At 40.3% G+C, this 21,534-nt stretch overlaps 1 protein-coding gene and 1 long non-coding RNA gene across 3 annotated transcripts in view; one reads left to right on the plus strand and one right to left on the minus strand.

Moving 5' to 3' along the window:
* Nucleotides 1-2,621: 2,621 nt before the first annotated feature.
* Nucleotides 2,622-5,988, minus strand: LOC142469892 (uncharacterized). Its single transcript, XR_012789119.1, has 3 exons — nucleotides 5,862-5,988; nucleotides 5,471-5,496; nucleotides 2,622-2,770 (listed from the first exon to the last, which is right to left on the minus strand). It is a non-coding gene; the product is annotated as an uncharacterized LOC142469892 (long non-coding RNA).
* A 12,582-nt stretch (nucleotides 5,989-18,570) lies between these two features.
* Nucleotides 18,571-21,534, plus strand: part of PCSK5 (proprotein convertase subtilisin/kexin type 5) — a 470,036-nt gene continuing 467,072 nt past the window's right edge. Inside the window, exon 1 of one of the 2 annotated variants that reach the window (XM_075598528.1) lies at nucleotides 18,571-19,249. In XM_075598528.1, the coding sequence (XP_075454643.1) occupies nucleotides 19,070-19,249 (180 nt within the window). In that variant the 5' untranslated portion in view covers nucleotides 18,571-19,069. The remainder of the gene's footprint in view (nucleotides 19,250-21,534) is intronic. The other variant, XM_075598537.1, reaches the window with a different exon arrangement.

Genomic DNA, 21,534 nt, shown 5'->3' on the forward strand with positions numbered 1-21,534 from the left:
TCAACACCTCATTCGAAGCATTAGTTGTTCAGCAAACACAAGCTAATTACTGGAGAATGACTAATGTACCACAATTCAACACCTCACAGCCAGGATCTGTTCATGCAGGTCAGTTTTCACCACATTCATCTGATATTCATTCACCAGGCCCAAATGTTACCGGTCAAGTAGCAGACATTGCTGTGCAGGTTCCTGATGACATCCTACCGCTGCCATCTGTACAAATTCAGCAGCTGACACCTACAAAGGAGGCCACAAAAAGAAAACACAAGCAGTTACTACTGACCAGTTTTTGGTCAAAAACAACAAAAGACACACATGAAACAGACCAACCATCACTTGTGCAGTGTCTACCAACTTGCTCACATGTGTCAGTGGGCACAAGCCCTGTCCGTGAACAGTCACTACCCAAAAGCCCTGTAGGTGAGTCACTGCCCAAAAGCCCTGTAGGTGAATCGCTGCCCAAAAGCCCTGTAGGTGAATCGCTGCCCAAAAGCCCTGTAGGTGAGTCACTGGCCACAAGCCCTGTAGGTGAGTCACTGGCCACAAGCCCCGTAGGTGAACAGTCACTGCCCAAAAGCCCTGTAGGTGAGTTACTGGCCACAAACCCTGCCCGTGAAGTGCCAGAGGCCACTCAAAGTGGCTCTGTTGTGCCTAAAGTTGGTGGCAAAAGAAAAAGGAAAACTCAAGAGACAACAAGCAGGCCTGTTACTCGCTCGCAAAAGGAACAAAAAAAATAAATGTTATAATTCAGAAAATATGTCTTTGGCCTTGTTTTGTTGACTTCAGATTATCTAATTACTATTGTATGTATGCTGAAGACTGTGTTGTTTCCAAACTTTCAAGTATGTTTTTGTACACGTGAAGTTTTGGAAATGTTAACACTCCTAATTAATGAATAGTGTTATAAATATTTATGTTTTAATCGTCTGTTCAGTAATGGTCCACCAGGAGCCAGTTGCTAAGTTTAGAGAAGCTGCCATTGACTTTGCAGCAAAACATTGCATTTGGGTGTGTTAATTGATGTAATCATTGCATGTGCATATTATTTTCATGCAATTATAAAAGCACCTATTTAACTGCAAACATCTTTCTTGTACGTGTACAGCAGGATTTTGTGTTAAATATTACTTACCTTTGGTGGCCATTGTAATGTTGTCCTTTAATCATTTATGTGTTCTTGTTTCAAGAACATCTCTGAATTGATACTAATATATATGTAGTATGTATTGATATATGCACACACACACACACACACAGACACACACTGTGTGTGTGTGTGTGTGTGTGTGTATATATAGTACTATCTAAACTGGTATAGATGTATTTACAAAAAACATACACTTCATGCTTCCTTGTGAAAACACACTATTTTAATAATACAGGCCTAATGTTTGACAACTATACTAAGTGTGAGCCTCTAACATTATTGGGTGCAAACAAATGTTTATTACTTAATTCACTCATGTTTATCGCCATTTAAATAGGTTTCATACAAGGCCTACTTACTGCCATCAATATGTTGTGTGTACTCCTGCAATATAAAAAAAAAAAAAAAAGATACATTATATATATATATATATATATATATATATATATATATATATATATATATACATATAGTACAATATACACTTTATATATATATATATATTTTTATGAGAGAGATATAATTATATATATATAGATACACACGTATTTAAACTCATGCAGACAGGTAGTTAACCAGAATTTCAAATACACACAAATGTATGTGGGAAAAAAACATTTCATTTTGCAGGTGTGTGTATTTACTGATATGGCTGTCTAAGCACTATTTTCACACACTGCTCTTTGTTATTTTGCAAGAAAACTCAATGTTACTGAAATAAGTGTAGGAATGTTTTCACAAACGAGATAAAAAAATGATACATGTTTTTCCCACATTCGCCTATCACTAACCACAAAACTTAAACCAATTAAAAGGACACATCCAATTGGCCTTTGAAATAAGGAGTAAAAGTAGTTACTTTTGTTGACCTTGAAAACGAAACACAGGAATTTGTTAGCCATTGAGCAGAATCATTTTGATGAGCAAAGAAGACAGAACTGCACACATCTTTTGTGCTACTCTGACATGGCTGATGAATTCGTTAACAATATGAATCCCCTCTTAGGTTATAAGTACATGGTTTCCGAAGCAATTTTAAACAGTCGCGGACACAAAGCAAGCACACGCCAAATCTATGATTTGATTCGAGCTAAATATCCTTATTACCAAGACCGTAGGCATGCGCGGAATTTTAATTCCTCAATAAGATTCACTTTATCAACTAATGACTTTTTTGAACGTGTGCAGGATAAGCTAGAACACACCTATGGTTTCTGGAAGATTGCAAAGGAAAAGCATTTTACCCTGAAAGAGGGCACATATATTGTTGTGAAAGGCATATTTATTCCTAATGCCAATAGCAATGGATCCGCTACTACTGTTCCGTGTGAATCGATACCTGCTGCAATATCTGCACCCTCCATTCCTGAAATCCACATTGTACAACAACAAAAGTACTATGATTATGTACCAAGCCTTTCAGCTGAAAATGCATTGGAATGGGAACCAGAAGAAATGAACCTACCTCCCGACCAATTGTTTGAAGAAAGCAGTGGCGATTCCTATGAGCGCTTCATGGAGGAGATGTGTGTCATACTGGATTCAGCGGGTGGGTCAAGCGTGGATGAAAATGCCTTGCATTTCTGGAGCGACCAGTTGCAGCCAGACGAACAGTTAATTCTAGAAGAATGGTAAATATAACAACCGTTATGCGTTGACTGTGCGTTTAAATGTTTTTTTTTTTTTTTTTAACCACCATTTTCCCTTCCAATGCGTGGATACAGCGTAACATTGCAGACTGCATAACATGTAGCGATCACAAAGAAATTGTTGCCGAATAGAATATAGTATAACCTGAAAGAGTAGTACACATTGCTGACGGAATAAATATACGTACTTTCCTATCCCTTTAACCATATTAGCAACATTTTACCATAACTCTAACACATACCTGTTTTGTTATCATGCTACATCTACAACATTTAAAAGCGGGTCCACCACGTATGACGTGGGACCCTTGTCATGGCCCAAGGCGTCCTTAAAAAGGATTACGGATGTAAGTCCCGCCCCCAAGCGACGTGCGCGCCTCAAAGCCTATTGGCTGTCATGTTTTGTTATAGTAACGGTAACTGCAGTGTGTCATGTGTGCGGCTCAGTGTTTGTAGGCGTCAACTGGGCGTTAGCTGAATGTTAATTGAGTGGGAGGAGTGTTAGCGTGCGTTTCACGCTGGTTTAACATGACGTCACACGTATTGCATTTGCGCATTGTGTTATCGGCCGTCCTTTCTGTCCAAACACATCTGTTTAAAAAGAATACAGATGTACTCGTTTAGAACGAATGTAGTTTCGTATTCATTGTATTTGAAATAAAGATTTTATGTTTAATGGTATTTTCAAGATGTATTGAACGCACAACGTACGCTTTGTTTTGCGCATGCGCTAACAGTTAGCGCAGCCAAGCGTGAAGTGCGTGCGCACACTAAGATGTGCGCGCACATTTTTCAGTATACAGGCAACGTTCACATCATATACATAGTTATGCCTGCTACAAATTTAAAGAAACATTACATACTGATGTACACTTGTACTTCTAACATATAAGTGAGTGACGTGTGTATGTACACAATCATATAGAGCTGTGTAATGCGTTGTCACGGATACATATATAGTAAGGTGCCATATTTGACCCTCATGTGTTTGCTGTATTTCAGCGATGTCGGGGAAGATACAATCGGATCAATGTATGATTTCAGAAGAGTCTACCTTTATATGAGATGATTGTGAGGAGGAGCCACCGACTACTATACTACATATGGAACTAATTTTATATTGCTTGCAGCGCTTATTAACAAACAATTAAAAATGTGATACCCTTATGCCTATATTGCATAAGCACTTAATTAACATAATGATGTTGCAAAAGAGTGCCTCATGAATTTTTATTGAGTGTTCTTTAATTACTACTATCATTTTATGGCATGGTGTGTTTTATATATAACAACCATTCCCACTCTGCTAACACATTTGTGAATTCTATTGTGTAATGGAACGTATGACTGTCGAAACTATGTAACAATAATAATAATAATAATAATTATAATATGAGCATGTTCATGTATAGCGCTGCTAGTTGTACACAGCGCTTTACAGACACATTTTTCAGGCTGAGGTCCCTGGCCCGTGGAACTTACAATGTATTTTTTGCCGCCTGAGGCACAGGGAGATAAAGTTACTTGCCCAAGGTCACAAGGAGCCGACACTGGGAATTGAACCAGACTCCCCTGCTTCAAAATCTCAGTGCCAGTGTGTGTCTTTACTCACTGAGCCACTCCTTCTCCCAATGTAAAGGACACTTACAACCAACTAGCCATTTCTTGTTAAAAATCTCTTGTTACATGGGTATGTTGATAAAATGGTTTGGGACTGTAGCAAATAATGTTATTGGCCAGATGTTGTGGTCCCCTACAATGCATGATGTTCTGATTATGACATCAACATCATGTAATGAAGTACGTTTCTGTGTATATTTCATTAACCTAACTAACTATAGTTTACTGTGTTTATTAAACGTTCTAAAAATATATAGTATAGTCAATATGATGATATAAGCTACCATAATAAAGCTGGTGTTATCATTTGTCGGTGTTATACATGGATCCTACACAAATTGATACAGACACAAACAGTTGTCTTACAAAGTGTGTCTATGCTAATGTGCACGTGATTGACGTTACAATTGTGACAATACTTGATAATTATCATCATGATAATGATGAAGTGACGTGATTTATATTGCAAAAATATTACCAACATTGTCATATTGGTAAATTAGAAATGCTAAATGACAGTAACATTAGTGACAAATTTGTCTTCTCTGTTAACAGTTTAACACTTGGTACATGTAGGACACATCCACACACGTGTGACTTATACATACACATGTCACAAATGTAAATTAATGTTGACTATTAATTCCTAGCATTACAAAACACCAACATTGCTAAATATAAGATGTAGTACGCATTGTTGTGATTGCAGGCATTCATGCATGGAGTGTTATGATCAGTCAATTTCATCCGTGATGAATGATCTCCCGTAAGTAAAGAAATAACTACAGTTATCCCCTTGTCTCCAAACACCTCTATATTACATGAATGGAATTTATAAGGAAACATACATAAAATGTGATGAAATGTGAGTAATCATTTTCTAATACAATGCACATGAAAGCTCAAGAGTAGCTAAATGCATATACATGATACAGAAAGTACATATATGTAACATTTGTGTTTAAACCAATATGTTGGGTTTTGACTTCAAATAATTATAGGAAGATTGATGTAGGCACATCTTATGAGAGATGTCAGCAAATATACATACCATGATCAGTCATACTGGAGATATACCTGTAATGCAAAGGAACAATATATAAATTGCAAACATTGACATGCCATCTTCAGTACCGTAAACAACACAGCAAAGTGTGTATTTGGTGTTAAATGTGCAACACCATGTATATTTCATGACATTCAAAATGTAAATCAGGCTGGTGTACACATCATATGGATGTACATGTTACACTGCACCAATAACATTGTATGTAAGCATACAAGAAGCATGAATGAGTATGGGCATAATATGTGTATTGTGTTAGCATAAGGAACAACACAATGCTGAAATATTAGTGCTTTGTTACCCCAGTTGTATTCACATACACACAACTAAAGTAAAATTGAAGAGGGATTATATAACCTGTGCAACAATAACATACCGGTGCCACATCCCTTTGTGCACACAGCAGAGAGAAGAAAGGTGTGCAACCCATATTCATCTGTGTCCTACCAGAAGGGTATATAAAAAAACATTATTGTTAAGATAACATAATGTAAGTATAAAAGTAGAACTTGGAACATATATGTTTGTACTTACAAGAAAAAAATGAATTGATGAGATTCTGGCGTGTCTGGCCACCACTGGCTGTTTGTTCATTTTCAGCAGCTACATGGGTGGGATGCTCGTCTACCACAGGCTCAGCTAGGTCTGACTGTACATTGTGCCTCAGTGCAACATTGTGCAAAATGCAACAGGCAAGGATAATATCAGACACTTTTTGAGGCTTGTATAGAAGAGCCCCACCAGTTCTGTCCAGACACCTAAATCTGGTCTTGAGTAGGCCAAATGTCCTCTCTATAACAGATCTTGTAGAGATATGGGCTGCATTGTACCTCTCCTCTGCTTCAGTTTGAGGGTTTAGCACTGGAGTCAAGAGCCACGGCCTAATTCCGTATCCTGAGTCACCTATAATGAATGGAGCACACATAAGCTGACATTAGTGATCAAATTGTACAATGCCAACATTCCTAAATAAAAAAGTGTTTTGTGTTATAACATGTAAATGTGTACTCACCCAGCAGCCAACCATGTTCAAAATGTCCCTCTTCGAACGCATGGAAGACTGAAGAGTTCCTCAGGATGGAGGAATCATGACTGGAACCAGGGAATTTGGGTACCACATGCATTATCCTCATCGTGGCATCACATACCACCTGTACATTGAGTGAATGGTAGTGCTTCCGATTGCGGTACACATGCTCACTCTGACTAGGTGCAATCAAAGCAACATGTGTGCAATCGATTGCACCCAGCACACATGGTATCCCTGCTATATTATAAAAGCCAGTCCTGACTTCCAGCCACTCTGTCGCCTCTGTAGGAAAATGAATATAATTCCTAGCGCGTCTATTGAGTGCATAGAGAAACTGGGTCAAGGCCCGCGAGAATGTAGATTGCGAGACCCCGCCCACTATGCCCACAGTTGTCTGGTATGACGCGGAAGCAAGATAATGTAATGAGCACAGCATTTTAACAAGCCCAGGGACTGCACGACCTCTGGCTGTGAAAAAATCTAAATCTCCCCTTATCTCCTGATAAAGAGCTAAGATTGCTGCTGAACTCAAACGATAGCGACTTACAATCTCCTCCTCACTCATCCCATCTAACAGGGTTCTCTCCCTGTACAGACGCGGACGAGGCACAACTTGTCTCCTCTGTCTTCTCCTCTGATCTCCTGTCCCTCTCCCTGTCTCTGTCGTATCCGCGTGACTGTCCCTGTCACTGTCACTGTCCCTCGGTGTGTCCCTCCCTTGCCCTATATGATTGTCTTCATCATCAAGCATGTCATAGAAAAGAATGTTCCTCCGTCTCCTAAACAATCTCAACATTTTGAAATGAGTAGCTGTGAATGATCAGGTAATGGGCGTCCTTTAAATAGGTATGTGATGATGTCAGGTGACATAGTAAAATGCAAGGTGTTACATTAACATAATAAAGTACTTCTGTGGCAAGCTGTGTGCAGTTCTTGTTATAAGTATTTGTTGTGTGTATTCTGCAGGGAATGATGATATTTGGCAATGATGTGACGTGAACCTTTGTAGAAACATTGCTTGCAAATAAATAGTTGCATGTGCAATGCATGTAACACTTGTGAACGCAACAGTCAGTCATGTAATTAGGCAAAAAGGCTGAGATTGACGTGGGAAAAGTTTTGTGTAACATGTGTAATTAGGCATGTTATTGTGACATGTTGACAACAATGAATAGGCGTGTGCATATGCATGCATTTCTGTAAGGAGGATAGTTGGTATAGAATGAGTTAACAAGGTGTCCCAATGCTGAATTACTGTACATGTGTGTATAAGTTAGGTTGAAGTGCTTGTAATGCTACGGTTACAATGTAAACATGCAATGTGATTGAGCGTCCAATAAGTGACGTCATGAAAATAGGGAGGACCCAAAAGTATATGTAAACATGAGAATTTAGATGTACATGAACGTTTAAAGATGCGTGTCACATTACAAGCATTGTGTAATGTAAAGGAAGATGAATATACTGTGTATGTGTGACATGTGTGACATGTGTAACATCATGTAAATAATTGTCGCTCAGTTCAGTAAAATGTGTGATATGATGTGAGGTTCTCCTTTAAGAGTTGAGTATAGTATTTTCCCTTGGCACATCATCACATGATGAGTAATGTGACCCGCAAATGCTGCAAACATGTAAAAGTATAATGTTATGCAAATAATACACGTCAGCTGTGACACAATGCAGGGAATGCCCCCACACTGTAATGCAAATGACGTTTGTATTGTGAGCAATGAAACGTAAACAGTACTATACTGTTATACGTCCCCGCTCCATTGACTCCATTGATGTACAGAAGTTTTTTTTTTCTAAGTGCCGTTGCGGCAGCCTTAGCGATCGTTCTCCCCTCCAAACTGCCAACTTTAGTTGGCGGGAGAAATTGGCCATAACATCTCAATTTCGTAGTGCCGATCAGGCCCGATAAGCTGTTTTTTTTTGTTGAATCCAGCCGATTTAAAAAAGTGGCGATCAGTGGCGAAAACAGGCTTATCGGCAGCCGACTGGCCATAACAAAATAATCGGCTCCGAAACCTGGCGAAATCAAGCACTTATCGGCGCTTACTGAATCTGAAACCCAATTTTGCCTATAAAATGGCGATAATTCCCTTATCAACGCTTATTGCATGAGGCCCTTAATCTGCTAATGTTCATACCTGTTGATTAATTTTAGACCCTACTTGATCAATAGCATTCTTTTTTATATTTAGGATAGCCTTACAGTATGTCTAAACCAAGCATTTTTTTAAATCTCTCGCTGTATTAGGCTACGGCCCCGGTGTCGGCGTTGCACGTGCGCCAGCCAGGCCGGCGGCGCATGCAGCTGTGATCCCCGGTCTGTGCAGAGCTGCAGGGGAAAGATGGGGGGCGTGGCAGGGGGCGCGTCCATGATGTTACCCGGCAGGTTTGCCCTCATTGGCTGAATCACCAAGGGGCGTGGTCAGAGCTCCGTTACCATTTCTCAAGACAGTTTCACTGTCTTCAGACAAATCTGGTCGCGCAACGCAGCGGCCAAGGCAGCAAGCAGGCCCGGCCCCATTGAGGGGCGGTTCTTGTCCCTGCAGCGCACACCATAGCGAGCGCTGCAGCAGGCACCGGGGACCTAGCCTTAGCTTCTACCTCCTCTGTTGGGCGGCTATTCCTTGAATCCGCCACCATTTTCACAAAGAAGTACTTCCTCACATTTGCACACATTTCCCCTGTGTCTGTCACCCTCCAACTTCAGAGCATTCTAGGTTCTATTTTAATGATTGCACTTGACATGAGAGAGACACTTTTATGCATTAATCTTTGCATAAAACATATTTCAGTTTGCAAAGATAAATTGAGTGTTTTGCACATTCAGACTGAGGAATATCTTGCCATGCTTATTATGGTACTGCCAGAGAGAACCTTTGGACTGCAGTATAAAACATGCTTTAACTATTCATGTACTTGGATCATATGCCATATTTTGTCATAGCATTTTTTTTTTAAATATAGCTTTTTATTAAACCCATGTGAAACAAAAATAAAAAATTAAGCAGGAGATAGTGGAATATGCATGGATTGTATTAAACATCCTTTTAACACTTGATTTTATCTCCAGATATCCATGCAGGGCAAGTACCAAGGTAAATTTGCACTACTGCTAAAATACGTTACATATGATTAGCTTTCTAATAAGTGCACAGCACTGTTATATTAGAACTGTAACTGTATGAGAGCGCCACATCGTGTCATCTTCACCCCACATATGATAAGCTACAGTACCATACACTACTAGACGTCTATGTGAGTCGTGACTTGACAATGATATTTAAATATAAATGTTACATAGCTTGTTTTTACACTGTTTTTCCTTTTGTCACAACATGCTATGCTGATACAATTATGCACTGTTCACTTTTGATATACTGTTATTTTTTTTATGGTATGTCACAGGGTATGTCTATTCTACCTGTCTTTCCCCTCCCTGATACGTAAGTTCCTGCTAACTGCAGGCTGTAAGAGGTTAATTCTGTGGGCTTGTGACCCCCCCCCTACATTCTCCTCTCTGATGGACAGAAGTAAAGTGGTGACCCATGGCCTGTGTAAGCCTATCAGGGATAGGTATAGACCATGAGCCCACCCCTTCTGGTTCCTCATGAGGAGCAGTGCCAAATTTACTCAGTCCTGCTCTGGAGGAGGAAGAGAGCAGTAGAACTGTGAGTCTCTCCCATCCGGGATGAGCGTGCTCACCCCCAGTCCTTAGGGGCTGGGGGAACATCTGATCTAATAGAGGAGACCCTGTATTAGCTTGGGTCACGCATCATCCAGAGGCCTGGAGCCTCTGAGATCTTGCACCGCTGTAAGACCATCATGCAGTGACTGCTTGAATAAAGACCCCTTGTTCTATTATACACCTGTCTGGACTGAGTCAGTGAGAAGGTGTGTGAAAGTGCTTCAGAGGGGACTGCTCCTGGTACTTCCAGGATACCCACTGAAGCTGAAGGCGCTGACACCGAACCCAAATGACATCAAAAGCCTGTCCTGGTCTCCATTACAATGCAGACAGCTCAGATCTCCTGAACCTCACAGGTATGCCTCAGCACCACACAGTAGCAACAGCAGTAAATCTCCCAGAGTGTGCGGGGAACAGTGCTACAGGTATATACGCTGTTCTTTTACACTTAATTGGCATCAGGGCCGCTGACAGATTTCCCGTGGCCCATGACTATAATTACGTCCGTGCCCTACCCCCCCCCCGTGTCGACTGTATTGCGAGCCCCCCCCCATTTCACACCTCACAAGCCCCCTCTGTTTCCCCCCTCTTCCCATGTCTTTCTCTCTCCTCCATCTCACTCTCTCTTCCTCACTCACCCGCCTCGCATGTATTTTTCTCCCCTGCGTCTCACTCTTACACCCTCTTTTCCTCACTCCCTCTCTCACTCCCTCTCTCCTCTCACTGGCCCCCACCTTCCGTCAATTACCCCACTCTCACTCAATACCCCACCACAAAATACATGCCTACGCCCTCCCCCATTCCATATTAAAAAGAAACCCACTCTCCCCCCCCCCCCCAATACATATGTAGCCAACCCTCCTTGGGCTACTAATTCTCTGGCCACTCTAGCACTGTAAGTCCCAGTAAACAGTGGGCAGTGTTAGTAACATTTCCTGCCGGGCCTGGTTATGCTGTTGTGTGTGTTAATAAAGTTCAGGAGTAGCCTGGTACGACAAGGGGGGCCTATGAGTATAGGAGGCCGGCTTACAAGCCACTCCCCCTTTGAAGAATTTGAATGGCTTGGAGCAGCATTGCATATTTGGAGTTTCCACCATCATACTCTATTATCCAAAACCTTGAAACAAGGTTGAATCTGTAACAATATGCAGCAAAAATAAATGAAGGGGACTATACACTCCAAACACTTGCCTGTGGAGCAGGAGCACGAAACACATTGCTAGAACAGACCAAATAATTCCACGACCAAGTAGTTTGAAAGCAATGTCTACTGCTGCCACTCTGATGATGGTGTGTTCTCTTGTTCTGTTTTTTTTTGTGTTGGGGGGATTCGGGGGGGGGGGCTTCACAACGGTGGGGTTGTAAGAGGCTGGAAATATATAGCTGTGGTCATTATATACTGCATCATTATACTCTGCACCATGTATATATTGCTATTGACTTATTATTTACTTCATGCACAAATCGGTGCTTTTTTAGTTGAGAAGACTATTATCCTTCCCTTCTCCTCCCCCCTCTTACTCCCCAAATAAATAAAAGAAAGGTTTTCAGGATGGGACAAAGAGACAATGCTTTTAGCATAAATTAAGTAAACAGATGTGTTCTTTAAAGAGGAAGGTTGTACACAATGGTTTAGACTGAAGAAGGAACCAGTAAGGTTTAAAAACTAAAAGTATAACTATAAAATGTTGGTCTGTTAAAATTCATTGCGACCTGCAACAAACATAAACGTAGCCAGAACCCGTATAGTTCTAACAACTCTTGCACTGAATCATACATAAAGACGATGCACCATCAGTCAGTGTTATCTATTGGAATTCATATTCAAGTGATTCCCACTAAATTCCTACTTAGAACATTGGTAATTAATTTACATGGTTTGTTGTGAGTTGGTCACTGGGTTAAGTTAAATATATTAAGCATTAAGTACAGATTCTCTCATAAATCACATTTTTAACTGTAACTAGTTCTGGGCTTTTCACATGCACACTGCAAGAATAGAGTTGTTGGGCTTAGCGGTTTGTAAGTGCATATCTTCATCTGTTTTCATATAAATACATTGGTAGATGTTATTTTTAATAGCTTAAACTTTCAAATAGATTTCATGTAATGACAAACGTTCCATCAGATCCTGTTTTCACCAGTAGGTCCTTTACTAACTTTTTTACTCATTTGCGATGTGTGTGAATGAGACATGCAACTTGATTTTTGCTTTTTTCTGCTTTCTTTTTATTTATTTTTAACACTGTTCATTTTAAAGCTGCAGTTCAAGCAATATCCTATATGTGCTGTTTTTTTATTTTTTATAAATGTGTTCTCTTCAATGAGTAAATACTTGTAGCATTTTAAAAAAACAAGTCTAAATGACATTGTTTAATGTCATAATGTAACAAGCATTTTTTGTTTCCATAGCAACCATTTATAAAGTCACATACCCTTCCTCTTCTGAAACAGGCTCTGGAACACCCCTTTTTGAGCCCTGTCCTCTCTCTAGCAATGCACCAATTGTATCTAGTGACTGCCTGGTCACATGATCTTCCCCACAGAACTTTGCATCTTTGGTTCCCTTCTGCTGCACTGACAGCCATTTAGTGAACCCCCGAGCCAAATCTTTGCCAATCGATCGCAGGAGAACGGATCGATCGGCAACTTAGCTAATTACTTATCATTGTGTGGATTGTATTGATGACATATTAAAGGGAAAATAAAATAAAAATGGCAGATTGGACTGCTGCTTTAACATGTTCAGTGCCTGAGGTAATATTTACAGTATATACTGTAGGTGGCAGACCAATCTCACACAGAAAGTGTCAACACTTAGTACTAAAATATAACCAGTTAAAACCAAAGCTTCTCAGAAATGTTTTCAGAAATGAATATTGAGTGGGTGCTTTCTGTAAATTCATTTTAATCTCATCCCACCAAATACTCAATTCAAGTTCGATTGCAGCACAGGTATATTTCACCAAACTTCTCAACAGCAATATCCTGGGGGAAAATGCAGGGACTTGGCTGCCAGAAACACAGATCAATTAACAAAACAAGGAACAATGAAGCATAATAAAGCGCATTACATTATATATGATGTGTGGACTGCTAATAAAAATACATGAATTAGAATGGAGGAATAGGCAACAGAAAATGTGTAATTACTACTGCTAAAGTTTTGCATTGTGTTACATTTGTGGATTTCAAGCCCAGATCAGACAGGGCTGGCTGCTTGTCACGCACAAAAATAAGGAAATTCTTGTGTTTGAACTGCTTTCTGTGTGTGTTCTGTGTGGGTTTTATGTATTAAAACCCACTGAAAGGTGGTGCAGTCATAGCCATTTGACTAGACAGCCAAGGATACTGAACACATTCATCCATCAACAAATGATAGTGTGAAGCTCAGGCTTTCAAGGGAACATCTCTGTTGTGAGAACCTCTTTGTTATCTGGGCCCAAGGGCATGTACAGGAGCTGGAATGTGCTGTACCCAAGCAGAATGCATTGGTTGGACAAACTGACCAATTGAGATAAATTAGCCTTAAAGATTTTCTACCTCTCTACAAAGAACTTACTTGGCATTCTTGATGGTTGAAAACAATGTATAGCCTTTAAATGCACCAGAAGTGAATGCATAAATCTATTACAAATTGAGGTACAATAGGTAGGAGCTGTGTGTATGTGCAGTCTTTTAAAGTATTTCCACTGGAAGGTTTACATTTGTAGCCACTGAATTTTTGTCATTCCTGCCTTTGGTTTGGCTATAGCCAGGTAACATCACCAAGACGAGTGGTAGTGGAAATTGGAATATCTTCAGGCAATCAGGATAAGAGATCAAATGCCACATGCTCATTTTACTTCATTAAAAAACATTTTGAATCATATATATGTTTCACTGCATTTTGCATGTTTTTATACAACAGACCATTTCTAAAATAGAATGTGTTTGACTTAAATCTGCTTTATAAATATAGTTTTTAACTAGAATCATAGAGTTTGAACATACAATATGGCTTCTGCTCGCTGTAACCCAGTGTTAGGCAGACTATGCTAATAAAAGAACCACAAGTATGCCTCTGCAAGTGTTTTTTTTTTTTTTTTTTTAAACAGGTTTTAAGAAGGGGTTTCCAGAGCTGACCCCCCACATCCCGATATATGGCCATCTGAAGGAGCTGCCAGTAGCAGCCATAGCTGGATTCACAATATGGCGGTTCAAAGGTTTCACATCATACCGTACGGCTTCCTATTGGCCCATGTGACCTTTAAAAACAGAAGAGATGCTGGAAGCACCTTCTCCAATAAGTAGCTTGGGAAGCAGGGGAATGCATTGATTTCCGCTAAGGAGCCCCTATGCTTTAAAGCAGGGGTCTCCAAACTACGGCCCGGGGGCCACATCAGGCCCCCCACAAGATTTTATCCAGCCCGCAGCAACTTGAAATATATATATATACATATATTTGCTCATTATATATCATTTTCTAGTGTAAGCACTGCATCCTTTCTTTGTAATTGTCACATTTTTCTTTTGTTCTGAATCATATCATGCTGATTACCCCAAAAAGATCAAAGTAAAACGTATTAATTTATAAAATATCTAAATTTCTAAAAATTATAAAAAGTTTTTTTTTCATTTACCCGTGAAAATGTGTAGAATATAAGATGTGTCCCTCCTACTGTAAAGTTTGGAGACCGCTATGTTAAAGCTGTGGAGAGGGGGTGGCAGGGGGGCATTTCAGGATAAGAGATCAAATGCTTGAAAGTTGTGTTTATTCCAAGCTCAGCGTTAGTAGCATATACGCCCTGTGATCCTGTTTAAAGGGGTGTATGTTAATCATTGCACCCATCATTTTGCAGTTCTAATGCTTTTACATTTCTCAGTATTTCCCAGGTTGTTTTTGCAGTCGAGAAATACATACAAAGCAATCAATACTCATTTACTCTCACCATCATCACCATAATTAAGCCTACAATTCCTCACTGTTATCAATATATTCATATTTCCTTGAGTATACTAACGTTTTAGTAAAACAGTGCTTCTTAGTCCCGCATTTTTGCAACATTATCTGGATTGTGAAGTGATGTTGAATTTGATGTTAAAATGTAAATTAACCAATAAGTCCACATTTACTTTAACAAAGTTGCAATTTAGGTATACTTAAGAATTGGTTATGAACAGAAATTATGGGACAGGAGAAGCACACTCACTACCATCAGAGTTAAGAATACCCCCTTTCAAATTGACACTCACAGTTCCCAGGCCCTGCACCTATTACTGACTAAATAAGTTACTTTGAAAAGGAAACATTATTAGTAGGAATAATACTGTTATTGAATGACTGTTGATGATGCTTGCAAGGACTCTCAGGCTCCCTTTTCAGATCTGTGTTTTGAATCTACCGATTGGGAGATCATTCAGAATATGGTGACAGTGGTTCAGTAAATTGTATTGTATTGTATTGTATTGTATGTCTTTATTTATATAGCGCCATTAATGTACATAGCGCTTCACAGTAGTAATACACGTGGTAATCAAATAAATAACAGATAATATAAACAGGTCATGGGAATAAGTGCTTCAGACATAAAAGTAACATTAAGGAAAAGGAGTCCCTGCTCAGAGGAGCTTACAGTCTAATTGGTAGGTAGGGAGAACGTACAGAGACAGTAGGAGGGAATTTTGGTAAGAGCGTCTGCAGGGGACCAAGCTTTATGTATCATGAGTCCAGTATAATCCACAGTTCTATTCATATGCTTCTTTAAGTAAGTGTGTCTTAAGGTGGGTCTTAAAGGTGGATAGAGAGGGTGCTAGTCGGGTATTGAGGGGAAGGGCATTCCAGAGGTGCGGGCAGTAAGTGAGAAAGGTTTAAGGTGGGAGAGGGCTTTATATAAAAAGGGGGTAGAAAGAAGACATCCTTGAGAGGAACGCAAGAGTCGGGATGGTGCATAACGAGAAATTAGGGCTGAGATCTAAGGAGGAGCAGAAGAGTGTAAAGCTTTAAAAGTGAGGAGGAGAATTGAGTGTGTGATACAGGATTTGATAGGAAGCCAGGAGAGGGATTTCAGGAGGGCAGACGCGGAGACAGATTTAGGAAAGAGTAGAGTGATTCTGGCAGCAGCATTTAGGATAGATTGTAGGGGAGACAGGTGAGAGGCAGGAAGGCCGGACAGCAGGAGGTTACAGTAATCCAGACAGGAGAGAATGAGGGCCTGAGTCAGAGTTTTAGCAGTCGAGCAACAGAGAAACGGGAGTATCTCAGTAAATCAAAAATAAAAAAGTAGTGAACACGAAAGCATTTCAGTGGTTGAAATGTGTATGGTGCATGGAACCCATGTGTAACAGAGGCATACTCCAATGACTAGAGATGGCTGAAAAACTTGTGCAAAGATGTGAAGCTACTATATATTACATTACAATTACATTTGAATTTAGGTACAACATAAGTAGATTTTCTTGCTGGTGTTTGCTATGAATTTTGCAACATTTTGGATTTTTTGTGATAATCTTGGTGAAGTTTAATAATGCAGCAAAAGGGTATAAAAATATATGTATATCCACTTTTGGGATCTGAAGATTTAGCAGGTGTTATTTCACCCGCTGGCAGGTGCCAACAGGGGCAGTAGCGTGTTAGCCCGCCTACTTTTTGCCATTACAATGGAGTTTGCTTTTGCTGGTGTGTTGTTTCCTGCTGCAATGCACCAGCGGGAACAATAACGCTTGATACATATACTTTTTTGTCCACCAAAATGTTTGTGCTGCAAAGTAGTACAAAGCTTCATAAACTGTGTGCCATATGTATAAAGATTGTTATGTGCCTTCATTCGCCATGTTGGATATCTCATTAATCCCATTTAAATTAAAACAGAATGATGTGAATTTAAAAAAAAAAATGTTTTACTAGTATTAGTAAACATGAATAAGTGCGACTATATTTATTATAGCCATACTGTGTAAATAATGCATTTTGTTAACATATGTAATTAAACATGTTCATTGGTTGACACATAGCAATTTAATTATGTGCTAACACTATAAACAGACTTTTATGGGGTTCAACTTCATGGACAATTTTGATACAGGTTCAATGATATTTTTGGCGCAGATATCATTTTTTTAAATATGTAACTCTTAGGCCGCGCGTCTAGTGCCCGCGACGGCGCCGCCGCCCAAAAACAAATGCATTGCCACCATGTGCGCTTATAGTTAGCGCGACAGCGACAATGCGACGGAGTGACGTCACGTTGCGAATTTTGGTAGCTGGCAATATTTGATTTTTCAAGGGCTGTCGCCCCTTGTGGCTGCCCCTGAACCAATCAAATGCCAGTAACTTTCGCTAGCGGCGACGGGTGACGTCATCCGTTGCGTCGGCCGTCGCGGGCACTATACGTGCGGCCTTACATCTGTGCATCAAGCATTTGTTAGCACCAAAATAAATTACTAAAAACATTTGTGATACTTACAGCTCGTAATATGAAAAAAGCTTCAGTACATAGAGGTGCAAACGTGCAATGTAATTTGTGATTTCTGTGATTTGTGTGCGTTAACTTTATGCCAAAAATTCGACTTTGCAACGTTTTGTACATTCTGAAGGTCTGCAGTATATTTCTGCTAAGAGGCCTGAGTTCTGTGAGTCAGTAAACCCATAATTAAACACTATCTAATCTATGCTTCTTTTTTGTTACCAAGACCAACTATTTAGTTAGGCTGATTCACTGTTTCCAATTTGCTTTTCTTGATTTTTTTTTTTTTTTTTTGCAATATCAGATTCAATTGTTACAATGAAGTCGCCTTTTCTATAGACTCCCTTCAACATTCACTTATTGTGAACCATATCCCTGCGAGCCTGACATATATCATGTAGAATAACTTACAGCATGGTTCACGTTCATTCATTAAAAAAAAAATAGTCAGTAACTCAACCAAACCTGCCAAAGAAAAACATATCTTTATTGATATGCAAGCAAACACATGATTTACTGCCTGTTGTTAAAGTGAATTGTTGTCACATCGCATAATTGATGTATCATGTTGCTCCTTTTCTCTGTGTGTTTTAGTTAGGGGGAAACACAGCTAAAGAATATAGCTAGAGGGTAATATGTAACCATTATTGTATCCATTGACGCTGAGTGTCGTTAACAGCCCAGTGATTGCCTTTTTGTTGTGTTGTTGATGGTACCCTGATTCCCTGAGGTCAAACACCCCCCACACTCTCCTGCTGCACCTAACAGTACAAATACACCCCCCCCCCCCCCCCTGTGAGCTGATAGATAGGTGAGGGCATCGCTCAGTGTGTGAGTAGCAGGAGGAGGGGGGAGGATAGTAGATGGAGTAGGAGGGACATAGAGCTTGGAAGCCTCCGCCTCTCTCTTACATCTGGGTGCTGGTGGTTTCGGACGGGAGGAGAGCAGAAGGGGGGGGCAGTCATTTATGCAGAGAGGGAGAGACAGACAGAGATCTGCTATGCTTTTTTCCACTCACACTCCACATTCACACACTGAGAGAGACTCAGAAAGGGAAGAAACAGAGAGGTGAAAGCAGCAGGGAAGGTCTGTGAATTGTCAACACTTCCACCCGGGCACTGTGTATCCCACCCCAGACACAGGGCTGAAGAAGGGGGGGATCCAGGAAGAGAGCAACCAGTTTAGCACTTGGCAGCAGGAGACTGGAGTCAAAGTGCAAGGCAATCCCCAAGTAGGGGGATGATAAAAGTGCCTTATCTCTAGCTCCTGGGAACTTTGCTAGACTCTGCTGTGCTTATCTGGCGATTTCACGCTTGCAGCCCCTTTGCCTCACCTGTCTGAGTTTGGTGGTACCCCTCTTGGAGGAGCAGGGAAGGGGGGACCTTGTTGGAGGGGCAGCGGGGCACGACATGACTCAGAAGTGGCTGCCCGGAGGGTCTCTGCTCTTCGCCCTGACCGTGCTGCTGGGGATCCTTTTACCTTTATGCAGGACTCGGATGTTCACCAACCACTGGGCTGTGAGGATAGCAGGGGGAGCCCAGGAAGCCGACAGGATAGCTAGCAAATACAGATACATCAACATGGGACAGGTAAAGAATGACAGCGCTTTCTTTCCAGATGCAATCTTCTGTTATACAAACGCATGGGCTGTGTGGGGTCACGGTGCATTCATGTGGGTGCTGTTAACTTTTCTTTTACTGATCTCGGGTAACCTTGATATGGGGCTGAGCTGCTCTGATCCAAGGGTGCAGTGGGTTTGTGGAAGATCTTTCTTGCGGGGTATCTCTTCAGGTAGAAGAGGGAAGGGGACCTTTTTTTAATGAGGGGAATTGCTGTACGTTTATATCCCTACAACTGTTTCGTTAGATTTGTTACCATGTCTGCAGCGTTTGTGGTTGACCGCTGCTTCTACTGTGAATTAAAAGGCAGATCTCAGAGGAGAGCTCTGGAAAATCCACAGGTTATATATGAGGCACTGAGTTACTCAGAGAAATGGATCTAGGTGCCAGAAGCAGCAGCAGGAAACATTGTTCAGGCTCAACTCCTATCTATCTCTCATGTTATACTTACAGTAAACCAAAACAATATGATGTAATGTTTAGCATTAGGATGCTCTACAATCTTGCAGATGCAGGAGTGCACACATTTAAACTAGGTGGTCTTTAGATAAATGCAAACAACATTGGAGGGGACTCCCTGCCAACGATAACTGGGATGATAAACAGGAAAGCATTAATACTAGCCATTGAGACAGGATGAAGCATTTAGCATCCTCATTAAGTGCACGTGTACATACATATGTGTGCTGCAGGAGTGTGATTACCATTATATGTTCACATATTTAGGGCTATTTTGATGGCAATCAAACTTCTGTGTTTGTTTATTTAATATCTTGATTGGTTGAAATGCAACATTTCTGTCATGTGCAAACAGAACACAGATAAAGTGCAGCACTGCGTGTTCCTGTCCGTTCTGGCAGTGAAGTAGTTAAGGATCTTTGACGTTGTCACATCTTTATTTTCTTTTCTTTTCTTGATAACAACCAGACGAGTGTGTTGTGAGTGTTTAAGGTGCAGATGAAAAATTAAAACAAAGTAGACCCTTCCTGTTAAATCAGAGATTAAAATTCCCTTATCCCCTTCCTTCACCTCTACATCGAGACTGCTGTAGCAGGCTAGCATACACGCAACATTAACCCTTGTAGATATGGCTAGGTGACATTAAATCTCTTGTCTGTTATTTATCCCATGAGTAAGAATTACTGAAACAAAATCAGGATGCTCTAAAGCAACATGGGTACGATTTTATTTTTATTTATTTATTTTTTTTAGTTACTGAAATTGTTTCCATGTAAATTAAATGAGCATCAGAGGGATAGAGAAGGTCTTCCACTTTCCATAGAGCAATTTACTGGAGACCGTCTGACATAATACAAAATCAGCCTAGATTGTATGCCTTCTGTGCAGATGAAGGAGTGATGGTCCTTTATTATTCCCACATATTTTTTCATCAACTATCTAAAACTTGTAGATGTGATCCATATTTTTATTTAAATTACATTGACAACATTCAAGCTTCACGGAATATTACAGGCTGAACAGTGACTATAACTAGTGTATAGTGTATGGGTAGTATCAATATCCATTTGATACTATAGCACCATATCATTTTAGAGTCCTCTCAAATCCCACAAACACAGATATGGAAAACAAATATATATAAACCCATTAAGAAAAAAAAGGACACTGAATCAGGTTCTCCTTGATCTGTGTGGGGATTTAAACAATTTGCTTAATTCTTGCACAAGCACAGAGAGCAGAGAGCGTGAACTTTGATACTTCTTTCACAAAAGCAAACCTTGTGAGACAATTAACAGAGAGGGGGGTTGTGTAGTGTGGAGCATCCATCAGCTGACAGAGATGGTTAGGAGAAGACAGAAGGGTTAATGTGCAGGCAAGTGACACCTGGCAAACTCCTCTACCAGAGGCGAAACTAAGGAGGAGCTTTTTTTCTCTCTGTCTTACCTCCCCCAATATGATTAAGGTAGTCATCATTTCCACATAAAAGTGCAAGGTGCTACCGGTAGGTAGCAATGGACCCAAGTGATCATATCTGATCTAGCAAAACAATAGGCTGGTGATCTGTGATACTATCTGCTAGGGAATGGTCACACTAGCTCAAATCTCAAGTTAGAGCCCCTGCTATTCAGCCATGAATTCCTGATTATTTTGAAGGAATAGAGAGGTGAACTTGTTTATTCACACACACCTCTGTGAACTAGATACTCAGTATAATGCTATGTGCCATTTTGTCTCTTTATGCATCTTTGACACCCAGTAATATTAGCTCAATTAAGTTGGCTACCCCATGAATC

Source organism: Ascaphus truei, chromosome 1, assembly GCF_040206685.1.
Source record: "Ascaphus truei isolate aAscTru1 chromosome 1, aAscTru1.hap1, whole genome shotgun sequence".
NCBI classification, from domain to species: domain Eukaryota; kingdom Metazoa; phylum Chordata; class Amphibia; order Anura; family Ascaphidae; genus Ascaphus; species Ascaphus truei.